Source organism: Puntigrus tetrazona, chromosome 18 (genome assembly GCF_018831695.1).
Source record: "Puntigrus tetrazona isolate hp1 chromosome 18, ASM1883169v1, whole genome shotgun sequence".
NCBI classification, from domain to species: Eukaryota; Metazoa; Chordata; class Actinopteri; order Cypriniformes; family Cyprinidae; genus Puntigrus; species Puntigrus tetrazona.
The window spans coordinates 21,016,664-21,029,475 of record NC_056716.1 but is presented as its reverse complement, the minus strand read 5'-3'; the positions used below and the strand labels follow the sequence as shown (position 1 = coordinate 21,029,475).

The following is a 12,812-nucleotide window of genomic DNA, read 5'->3' as shown; positions in this document are numbered from 1 at the left end:
CACTGCTATTGTAAATTGTCTGCATATGTAACATCTATAACACACTGTCAACGATTTCTTCTTTCTTCTCTCTCACAGTTATATGAGTATAGTGGAGTCGTTACCCACATATGGAGTGCATTATTATGCTGTTAAGGTGGGTCAGTGTGCTCGGAGGGAAAATTTATAATCACAGCCGTCAGTCCATGCACACACACACACATTCTCACGACCTATAGTATCAGCGCTTGACTTAAGTGTTAAAGGATGCTTAAGACTCCGTGTGTTTAAGATAATCTTGCTGTCATCAACCATAAGCTGACACTTCTCTTTGTATCGGTATGTGTGAGTGCGCACATTAACTCTCATTTTTTTCTCACTCTTGCTTTCTCTCAGGATAAGCAGGGTATCCCGTGGTGGCTGGGATTGAGTTATAAAGGCATTTTTCAATATGACTACCAGGACAAAGTCAAACCAAGAAAGGTAAGACTGTCTTTCCTCTGTGGACTTACTACAGTTTGACTTCTTTTGTCCTCTCTCGACATCTCTTTATCTTGGTCATCCCATAATAGTTTTACCTCCGTGATGGTAATTAGTAGTGCTTAGCAAAATTCATCCCTCACCAGCGGAACAAGTGGAATGAGACCTTAAATCATTCCAGTTGTTGAGAAAGAGGTGTGCCATTACTTTTCTGAGTGGTCAGGCTTGCGATAAAATGAACAAATTTGTCTTTTTTGACTTAGGCAACCACCCAGAACCAGTCACTTCTAGAAAATGTAGCTTATGACAGTGCCTTTTAAGAAAAACTGTTTTGTTTCTTCACGAGGAAGGGGAACAAATCCCACTTCTTCTTTAAAACTCTCTGCTTTGCAGAAAATCCAGTGGATGTAAGCAGTTTCCCTTTACGCTGTGTTTTGAAATTTAGCTTGAGCTGTGTGCTCTAGTATGAATATGTGTTTATCACAGAGTCAACTTTGCTTAACCTCATGACGTCAGCCAAGACAAGTCTGACCGTCTGACACTTGGGTGTGGTGGCCTCAGATAGGTCATGACCTCTGGCGGTCTGACCCCATAGCGTTTTTTTTTTTTGTGTAACTTTAGACAGAGACTCTCAAACTTCCAGACAAACTATCAGTGACACCAAGTAACTGAAATGCTACAAATCTCTCTCAGTCAGGAGAAACTTGCTTGCTGTCAGAATGACTTCAGGTGTGTGCCCCGCTGGCTTTGGTTTTCCATTCTCACAGCACACACCCGTGTTTTAGCTCTCTCCAAAGGACAGGCAAAAACTTCAGCCTGTGGTGAGGAACAGAAAAACCTTTCCCAAAACCGCAAGCTAAAAATAGCGTTCAAAGCAGAACATCCAGCCAAGCGAAAAGCCAAATTCAGGCCTATTTACAGAGAAGGATCTGTTACAGAAAAAGAGAGTTGAAATGAAACGACGCAGCAGAGGGCAGCTCAGAATGGAGGGAAGAGAAACCAGTGAGAAGAACAGATGCGTCTGCAAAAATGCCACCGATGCAAACTAAACAAAATTATAGCTCTACTGACAAATCCACCTAAACCTGAATAACAATTTAAAAGGATAGTTCACCCAAAAATGAACATCATCATTTACTCACCCTGATAATCCAAACCTTTAATTCTTCTACTGCAGAATGCAAAATAATATAGTTTAAAAAATGTTTAAACTAATTTTGATGATGCAGTGCAACAGCATTGGATCCCTTTGACTTTCATTGTATAGAGTAAAAAAAGATGTATTTCAAAATATTTTCTTTTATTTTCCAAAGCAGAAAGAAAGTCCTACAGGTTTGAAATGGCACAAGAGTGAGTAAATGATGATAATATGTTCAGCTTGTGTGAACTATTATTTCAATCGCAGAGAACAATCAGACATCTAGCCCTGTGTTCAAATGCCAGGCTGCAACTTTCCACTGATCTGCATTTCAGATGGGTCATTGCCACTAATGTTCTCATTACACAGTTTGCCTCCATCGCATATGCACGTTTTAATGTTTTGATGATAAGCTCACATGCACTAATGGTTTGTGGCTGTTCTCCATCTGTAGGCAGTGTGTGTGAGAGACTGTGGGATATACTGTTAAATATGCCACACACTAAAAGTTGCAGACTTGGTGAGTTAGTGGTTGGGTTTGTTTAATGAGTTTCAAACTAATTTAAACCCTCTCCTAATGAGAAACCACAGAGCATTTGTGCCAACGCATGTGTGTAAAGTTTCACAGAGGTGTGACGAGTACATTTGTGGTTTCATCATGAATTGGGGTGCGTGTTTCTCAAGAGCTATTGTCCTCTACCTAAACTCCCTCCGCAGCCTTGCTGACTCCAAAACCCGCAACAGGAAACCCAGCAGCAGACACCCGCAGGATTACTGTCGCCCTGACAACACAAAACATACTGGAAACATTAGTTCGTCTGACGAATCCTAGACCACTCCCCAAAAACTGGCATGTGTACGGCTGTTTCTGATTGGTTTGGATCAACTCATTAACTGTACTAACTGAAAGATTCTTGCCTTGTAAAACATACAAACAGCATAGCCAATCTGAAAAAAATGTATAACTGCCCTTCTAGCCAGATGGGACGTTATAGCTATGAATCATGGGATTGCAGCCCTTGAGTCACCGGTGATTGTTTTCATCCTGTCTGCTGCTAGTGACCTTTGACCTTTCCAATGCCCTGTCTTTTCTCATAAGCGCTCTTTATAGCTCCGGCTAAGTAAATACCATGCCACACACACAGTCTTCCTGTACTCTATGCGTTTCTTTGTGAGAGAAAGGGGTGGGGGTTTGTTGTATTATTCTATGTACAGACAGGCTGCAGGGTGGGCGTTGTGCGTTATAATAAAAGCAGCTGCAGTGAATAGTCATAGTGATGAAACGCCTATGACATTTACTCTGAGACTCCTTAAAATCTGAACTCCCTTACTTTGGAATTTTCTAAATAAGCATGTCTCGGTCTGACAACCAAATCAACCAAAAGCAAAGGCAGCATTGCATGTATTATTGTCCGATTAGGCAATCTTAAATGCACTGAATGATTTTTTATATTTATTTATTTATTTATGTGTTTATTTTTAAATGAATAAAAATTGCAAATGAACAGCCTTTATTTAAAATAGAATTTTTTTTCTAACATTTACTGCCACTTTGATCAGTGTATTAATTAATGTATCCTTACTGAATCATCTAAATAAGAATACACTATTGTGTATGTGTTGCGCTTGCATGCTTTTCTGAGTTTTTAGTTTAACTGCATGATAAAAACGTTCCTGGAATCAACTGCATCACAGAACAGAGGTGGGATTTTCAGACAGGCATAGCCAATCTCTGGACCACATCACCATGACTGTGAGTCTTCATTAAAATCCTTTGAAGTCCAGAACAAGATTTAACTCTGTTTCCAGAACAACATGAGGACTAGAACACTGTTCAGCTTTCAGTGAAATATGTGCTGGAACTAACCAGGATTCAGCACATCACTGGGCACATGGGCCCCTTTTGAAATGCCTTTTCACTCTTAGCCTCTCGTGACTGCATGCCTCAGAATTACACACACACAAACACACAGTTTCAGCTGAGATTGTCTCAATCCAGAACAATAGCCGAAGTCCCCAGTTCTACCTCACTGTGCCCAAAATACTCTGGTGTGGTTAATGCTCCATGCCTCATTGGCTCTTATAACTGCACCACACTAGTGTTTAGATGTCATGGAACATTGTAGCCTCCCTCACTTTCTTTTTCCTCTCCCTCCTCTCTTAAGGAGAAAGAGATTTGTATCTCAATAATGAAAGCTGTTTTGAAAGTGTTAAGGGTCAAATTTGTTCTTGGTCCCATGAGACCATCAACGCCTCTCATAAACACCAAGAAACATTCACGCTATGTACTGTTCACTTGCAACATGTTTTAGGGCGGAAAACATAAGGAATTTAACTATTCTGCTTCCATTTCCATTAAATTATTTAATGTCCCTCTGTTTTATGTTAATTTACATTTTAATAGGACAGAACTTCCGGGGAACAATATACATATATATAACAAAACAGTACTATTTTTGTAAACGTTTTATTGTTGTTTATTACCTTTATTTCTGCTGCTCTTATTACTACGTATATAAACAGCCAGTTCACTTTGAGGCACAATTACGCTAATTTGCCTATAACACATATTATTATATGCCTATAACAAAAATTATTACATTTAGTGCTTTTTCCTATATTCTTATTGATATTTAGTAACATCACTTTAGCAGGAATTGACTTTTTTGTTCTTTTTGACTTGTCGAATCTTTGGATCCACACATAGCTGGTGTTATTTTAGTGATATGTATCATTGGAGCAGTTTAAAACAATAACAATCTTGAGATTGATTAATGAGATTTATTATTTACGCATTGTAGTTTTCAAATGAGTATTTTTGTGATTCTTTATGTATTATATTGTACATCAACCAATCTTTCTCATTTCACTAATTTATATAGCAGTTCATATATTGTAATCTCATCCTATTTAAAATTGTACATTTAATAGACATGCAAGAAAACAATTTTGATGCGGTATGTTATCTGCATCAGTGGAATGTTGCAGATTTTAAAATAACATTATCGGATACTAATGCTATAAAAGTCATTTGATTCCAGTATATTTTTAAAATGGAACCAGTTCTGAATAGGAAATGGTTCTTAATTCCCAATTCTAGTGATGTATGTGGAAATAGTTTGTGTGTGTGTGTGTGTGTGTGTGTGTGTGTGTGTGTGTGTGTGTGTGTGTGTGTATAACTATGTTCCTTCCCTCCCCTCTTCCTTCATCTGTCCATTGTTTTCCCAGGCTCTTAAAATTCTTGAGCTCTTCAAGCCAGCCCCTCCCCTTCTCTCTCACTCTCTTACATCATTTCTCTTTTCCTTTATTTTCTTCTTTTTCTTACATCAAGGTTTTGCTAAGGAATGCTTATATACCACGTATGTTTAATTTAATTAGGGGCGTAATTGATATGTTAGATTGTATATGTCTCTTATATACATTGGAAAGTGTATAGGCTCTTAACAGTTTCAGCAAACGTACAGTACATATTCATGCCACTTTCTCCACCACTCTCTGTTTCTATTGTGTTTTCTTTGTGTCTGTGCAGCTGATGGCTCCAGAAGTCCAATGTGTGTGCCACAGACAGCCTTGTGTGCATGTGTGTGTGCAAGATTGTGTGTAATGAGAACCAGAACCAGGTTTCTTGAGTGAATGAGGAGGAAAGAGGTGGAGGAGTTTAACAAAGCTTCAGCTCTGCATTTTGAGGGGTTACTACAGCACACACACAAACACATCACTCTGAACTCTCCTTAAACCCCGCCCACACAGGAAGTGTGTGTCCCACAGGGAGGAGAGGCTTGGAAGGGGGCTGACTCCTCCCACTCTCGCTTGCTCCCTCTCTCCATCGCTCTTGATCCAAACAGTCTCTCTCTTTCTACACATATACAGAGGAGGACTCATTGTTCCCCTGTGCTTAAGGAAGATTTTACTTACACTAACCATAAGCAAAAAAGTGCACAGAAAAGTAAAATATCTTGGCTTGGACTTAACTTCTGGATTTTCTTTTGGAGGCTTTTCCTAAAGTTTTCTGATCTGGAAAGAGTTTACAGTCGTTGGAGCACCATCCGTGGAATGTTTGGTTGAGGTTTTGGGAATGTTGTAAAAACGTTCTCTCGTCTCTGCAGGTGTTCCAATGGAGACAGTTGGAAAATCTGTACTTCAGGGAGAAGAAGTTCTCAGTGGAAGTCCATGATCCGAGAAGGTAAATCTATATTACAGCCTACACGTGTTCACTCACACTCACAGGTCATGAACTGTAACGGCTTCCAAACAATGTGTCAAATACACTGACAGGGCATGTTGTGGTGCCACTTTTACTACATCTCAGATGGAGTTTGAAATATAAGTTTGTTGAGATCTTAGCAGTGTATGTTTTTGTCCTTTGATTCTTTTGGATTAAAGTGTGGAAATAATTTGAATTACTTATAAGTAAAGTTGCATGACGTACTGAGCTTTACATTGGACTATTTACTAGCAACAAGAATTGAATATGAATCTGTTTTGGTGTAATTTGAATAGAGTAACATCTTTAAACAGCAGTTGTACAAGTTTAATTGTTTGATTTTAAAAAACATATCAGGCTTTGAGAGGAAAACCCAATTTAGTGTCCTCCTGTTCCTGAAGAGAATAATTGTGAATTTTTATTGATAAATGTTACATCTGGTTAGTTTCTGTCCACCAGCTAAGCTGTCTGTTATTGGATTAAAATCTCTGACTTCCTGTGTCCTGTGGAGAAGAGGGCAGACGTACAGCTGGAACACATGAACAAAAACATAGCCTCCTCGTTTTGTCCGTATATCTGTAGAGATTGAGATGTGGTTTGAGTTCGATCTCGGTTCTTCCCTTCTCTCTTTCTTTCTGTCAAAACATGGATTGTTTTGGATTTTTAGTTTGTTCTGATGTTCTCTCTGTCAATATTAGGATGTGTTTAGGGTGTAATCAGGCCCTCATGACATCATCAGTGCATGCCGAGGGCTGGTTAGTCTCTATAGGACAGCAGACACTGCCAAAAGCAGCAGCACACGCTGCCTCAGATGCTGACAGATAAACCGCCTCATTCACGCTGTTCAAACAACCACCACGACAGCCCAGAAACGCGGAGAACACGGAGGGAGTTCACAGAAATGCTGGAGGCTGCGGAAATAAGACATGAAAGACAGCAAAACCGTTTAGGAAGATGAAACAATCTGTTTATTTTGCAGCATGAGGGACTATGATGTGTTTTCTTTCTTGTTAAGTTCACTGTCATTCAGTGAAAGTCAATGCAACACACGCACATACACTAATATAGTTTTGATAAAGAGTCAGAAGAAGAGGGTCTGCTGTTTATCTTTGTTCTAGTGGAGAGGCCTGGAGGATTTTATAAAGCCCATCACTGGACACACATGTGCGCTGGGTTCGACCACAGTGTAATGGTGTGTGTGTGTGTTTGTGGGCTGCACTGTGTGTGGTATGTTAAGACGATACATCACAGAGCTGTTGGGAATATTATGTGCTAACACCAGTTCACATTTCACATATCCCACATAAATACACATCATACTGGTGGCTGATAATATAGCAGACAATAGAATTTAATAGCTTTTTTTTGTGTGTGAATTTTTATGCCTCTAGTAGTATCTAAGTATACACAATTGTTCAAAAATGTGGGTGCTATTCTATTGTATATTCTTGCGCATTGCTTGTTTTCAAGATGTTAGATAATTGTTAATAATAGTTGATGATAATGAGCAGCAATTTAGCATATTGAAATGATATCTGAAGGATCATGTGACACTGAAGACTGGAGTAATGATGCTGTCCATTCAGCTTTCTCATCACAGGAATACATTACATTTTAAAATACATTTTTAAAGAGACACTTTGAATTATAATAACAATTTCTTTACTGTGTTTTTGATCAAATAAATGCAGCCTAGGTGGACATAAGAAACAAAACCTTATTGATCCCAAACTTACAATTTACAGTGAATCAAAAATGTTCTGTTGGCTAGCACAGTAGATGAGGTATTTGCAAAATAAATCAGTTAAAATCTTACAAGCATCAGTCAGCTTTATCTTAGAATTAGCTTACCTAGCCAATCAACATAACATGGGCACAGGTCTGTTTACTGGCTGTTTTTATTCATCTTTGGATGTGGTTCGTCCGATGTAGAGGAGGTTACTGTGTTTATTGAAATCATAAACACAAAGATGGTGTGTGTCTGTTAAAATGCAAGTGTTTTAAATGTGTTTGGGAAATAATAAACATTTTGCTTTTCTACACTGACAATGTCATCAAATTCAGTGAATATAAAGTCGGTTTGTGTTCACTCCAACTGTAGGGCGTCTGTAACGCGGAGGACATTTGGTCACAGTGGCATAGCCGTGCACACCTGGTACGCCTGTCCCACTCTCATCAAATCCATCTGGGCGATGGCCATCAGCCAGCACCAGTTCTACCTGGACCGCAAACAGAGCAAGGTGAGCGTACTTTTGTGTTTTCGATCTTGTCTTCAAATGTGTTTCTTGTATCAGTGTTTATGTGTGTGTGTGTGTTTGATTCATAATCCTGCTCTTACTACATCGACTTTCCTGTGTTTCTGTGGTCTACCTCTAACTGTCTCACCGTCTAGACAACCATCTCTACAATCCTCAGGGCCACTTGCACATACACACACACACACACACACATAACTATCTGTCTCTGATTTTGCTCAAGGATTCTGTTACACTTTTAAAAGCTGCGGAATGTTCGTCTCTTGGAAAATTCTGACACACTCAACACAGCTGGCAAGCACATTCACTCTCTCCGTCTCTGTCTCTCAGAGCAAGATCCACGCAGCACGCAGTCTCAATGAGATAGCCATAGACCTGACAGAAACAGGAACCCTCAAGACCTCCAAATTGGCCAACATGGGCAGCAAAGGCAAAATCATCAGCGGCAGTAGCGGAAGCCTGCTCTCCTCAGGTCAGAACACTCACACACACTCACACAAAACAGGTGCAATTACAAGATCGCTTTCTTCCTGTTTACAGAGAAACTTTGCATTCTTGCATTATTTTTTACTTTTTGTGTTTCAATAGCAAACTTTATTTTCTCACAGAACTCACAGAAAGAATTTAAATATATTGTCCTTTTAAAGGGTTTTTAGAAATGGCAAATCAGCAATGATGTGGGGCCAGTTGTAAAAGCTTCGGTTTTATATGTGTAAAACCAGTGTTTGTGATCTCATGGTGATGATGATGTCATACGCTGGGAGTGTTGGGGTGTGGGCATGTGTGTAAATTTTCTACGAGGTGAGAGTGAGAATAGCTTGTCTTGATGCTGGTTTTGGACTCCTGCCGTGGTGTCAGGTATCATGAATTAAAAGCGCTCGAAGCAGGACTCCTCTGGTGTCGGTCATATGATCTCCCTTTCATCTGGGCCATGTGTCTTCAGCCTCTTAATCACTGACCGCACATGAGAGATTAGATCATAGCGGAGGCTTGGACAGTCGCTGCATTTTGGAGTTGTTTGCTTTGCTTAGGCAGCATGAAACAAACTGCGTTCACAAACCATTTTACTTCTGTTTTCTGAATGAATGTATTTTCTGTATTCATTTATTTTTTCTTAAATTGTAAAGTTGGACTGTAGAGTTGAGTCTCAGTTATCTCAGCTATTATATTATTGGTTAATATTGTTTTTCCCTGCTCATGAAGCTTGGGTTATATAAACAGAAAACATTTTGCTTGTTTTCTTAGAATAACATGCATGATAAATTGGTCAAAGTTTGAACATAAAAAGTACAAGATTAAAGTATTAAAGTATTAGAGTCAGATTAAAATATTGTTATAAATACAGTACATGTTTGTGCCATTGTTCTGCAAAGACCTTCAGAAATCTCCTGACTTTTTATATGTAGGGTCCAAAAGGATAGAGAGTTTTCACAGAGACATTCTCCAGAACGATTTTACTCTGTTCCAGTGACAGAATTATTCTTTTTCTGTGTCATGCAGTGTGATGCCTTTCTTTGCAGTAGATTTGCTTCATAGATTCACAACAGGACAGTTTTGCCCCTCTGGAGTTCCCATGAACCCCACCCAGCCCAAGTGTGCGTGTCCATTACTAATTTTCTCTTAACGTCTTTCACTTCACTTCCCTGTACAGAATGCTTTCCACTGGGAAGCAAAAATGATGGATTTATTTGGCAACTCAGCAAATCCAAACTTGGCAAAGTGGAAAAGCTCTTTGCAGCTAAATTCTCCTGTCAGAGATACTCACAGGAACTGGAAGAAAAGAATTCCCACTCTGGTTCACTCGTATGTTCAGGGTGATTCTGGAATATTTACTTTCGGTCTTAGTGTGTCCAAGAAAAAATATTTAAAATACCACTAAATATATATGCTAAATACCACTAAGTATTTAGTCCAAAATACACAACCATTCAAAGTTTGGAGTCCCTAAGATTTTTATATTATTGAAAGACGTTTTACCAAGGCTTCATTTGTTTAATGTAAAAACACAGTAAAAACAGTAATGCTGTTAAATATTATTACAATTTGAAATAAGCTTTCTATTTTAAAATGTAATTTATTTTTATGATGGCAAAGCTTTCTTGAAAACAGTCGTGATGCTTTTTTTTTTTAATGTCTTTACTTTCACTTTAGAACAATGCAATGCATCCTTGCTGAATTTCAGTATTAATGTATGTAAGTGCATAAAATGTATGCATGTATTACTGATTCCAAACTATTACATGGTAGTGCATGTCATGATATAAAAAAATGTCATAGCATATTGCTTTACAGTGACGGGACAAACCTAAGGTTTCAGTGCTTTTTCTGCAGCCGAAGACCAAAGACACACACACACACACACACACACACAGAAAGCTTGACTGGACACCACCAGTGACCCTGGTCATATTCTCTCTCTATTACTGCTGACCCTTCACTGATTCCCAGACAGCTGCCTGCCCACACACACTTATTATCCCCTTCTGAACACACAAGACGCATCGCATTCCTCTGCAGAGATGCAGGAAGCTTCCATGATGCCTCATAGTTTCAGTGTGAGAACACACATTCATAGCCTCCACTAATTTCTACCCCAGGTAAACAAATACTGGTTTGATGTCTTTAGCATTGTGTAGTGATATTAAGGTATCACTCTTGTTATGCAACCCTTCCCAATCTTGCCAAAAAATTCTGCTCACTTCCTCGTAAACATCTCAGACACACAACTTTGCCTTTGTTTTGGGTACGCATGGACTATCTGCAAAACAATGTTGCCCCATTGGGGCCCTTTGTTTAATTTTGTCCGGAAACACACACACACACACTTTGCCCCTTTCATAGCATTGAAAGAGATGAAGTACACACCCTCTTGCTAAGCAAGAAGGTCAGTCTGATTGTTTAAGCTGAAGTCTGCTTGTGCTGATTTGACCTTTAAAACTTTTCTGATCTTTGACCTTTAGGTTAGACACACACATACTTATTTGGTCAAATGTGACATGTGTCAGGCCCTGGATTTGATTTAACCTTGTGTATGTATGTATGTGTGTTTGTAGGCTCTCAAGAGTCAGACAGTTCCCAGACCGCTAAGAAGGACATGTTGGCGGCTCTGAGGGCCAGACAGGAAGCACTAGAGGAGACGCTGAGACAGAGAATAGAGGAACTAAAGAGCATTTGCATCAGAGAAGCGGTAAGGATTGAAACAACTTGTCACCTTCTGAGCATAATGGCTCTGTTGGAAAACCTGAGCTTACTTTCTGTCTACAGTCTGCATATGAAGCTGTTATGCCAGAAAAAGGACAATTACATTTGTTGTTCATAAAGAATATGTTAATCATTTAAATCATAAATGATCAGATTAAATAATCAAGGTCATATAAAGTCAGTGTTATGTAAATAATGTAAACGGTATATAAAAATTACTTAAAAAAGAAATATCTCTTAAGTCTTAGATTTCTCAATGAAAAAAACAATACACCCTGATATCATTGTTTAACTTCAAAAGGCTGATCACTGAACATTCAGAATCAAAACACTTTGCACAGAATTACGTTTTAAAAGCAATTCACAATCCCTCAATACTGCAATCTGGTAATTCATTTAAAATTTCTGGATATTATTGGTATTATGGTTACATAGTAAACTGTTATGGGCATTTAATTCAATGTAAACTCTTGTAGCTCCTGTATGCTGCCCTGTCATTTAATAAATAGATTCTACTAGCATTGGCACAATCTTTTATTGGCTTTATATATATATTACATATCATCACATAAAAACACTATGTTTTTGAGTAATTTAAACTTGCAGTTGGCCTGTTAAATGAAGTGGACAAATCTATGCCTTAGGCAAAATAATGCCTTAGGATGAATTACTGTTTCTGTGTCATGAAATGTAATTTTAAGGGTTTTGCAGGTGAGAATGTAGTTGTTTAAAAACTCAAATATGTGACTTAATTATAAAGATAGGGCCTATTTGATGCACCTATTTGCTGATTTCGTAGTTCCAGGCTATCGCTGGGTTTATTTATATATCCTCTTAGAGCAGCCTCAAGCCCAGCTAGACCTTCCGACATTTGCTGCTGGCTCTGACGTCTCTGTAGTGTTTAAACATTAGATACAATATGTTTTAAGTAATGTTATATTTAACAGGAATTCATGGTCTCATGCATCTTTTCTTTGTTTCTGATAATATAGTTTTGGCTAAGCACAAAATTTTCTTTAACTTGAATTTGACTGTAGTACAGCTGTGTTTGCTTTTGTCTTTATTTCTTCTTAAGCCTCTTCTACTTTTATAATGGCTATTATTGTTCATTAAAACTGACAAAAAAAGGCAGAGTCTTCTTGTCACACTTTATCATCGTGTGGACAGTGGAAACACAAGCTGGATTTGGGTGTTCCGTGCATCAATCGTACCATACTGAACTGTACCAACTCAAACCGCTCAGTGGAATCGAGCCAATAGTGTGTTGTGTTTCAGGAGCTGACAGGAAAACTTCCAAAAGAGTACCCTCTCGACCCCGGGGAGGAGCCGCCCACCGTCAGACGTAAAATAGGCACCGCCTTCAAACTGGACGAGCAGAAGATCCTACCCAAAGGAGAGGTCAGTGATGTTTATAGTGTGATTTATGGTTGGTACTGAACCCTGACCACAGCAAACGCTGCATAATTATTTCATTGTAGACTGCCCTTTAAGCTACAATTAGACATCCATGTATGTGTGCAGAGGTCTATAAATAGCTCTAGTCTGGCATGATCAG

At 38.8% G+C, this 12,812-nt stretch overlaps 1 protein-coding gene across 1 annotated transcript in view; it reads left to right on the top strand.

Annotated features, from left to right (window-relative positions):
- The window catches only part of frmd4a (FERM domain containing 4A), a 55,964-nt gene that overhangs the window by 34,532 nt on the left and 8,620 nt on the right, over nt 1-12,812 (top strand). Inside the window, 7 exon segments of the mRNA XM_043264830.1 lie at nt 79-136; nt 376-462; nt 5,704-5,780; nt 7,900-8,041; nt 8,387-8,528; nt 11,110-11,243; nt 12,533-12,655. Coding sequence (XP_043120765.1) covers nt 79-136; nt 376-462; nt 5,704-5,780; nt 7,900-8,041; nt 8,387-8,528; nt 11,110-11,243; nt 12,533-12,655 — 763 coding nt within the window.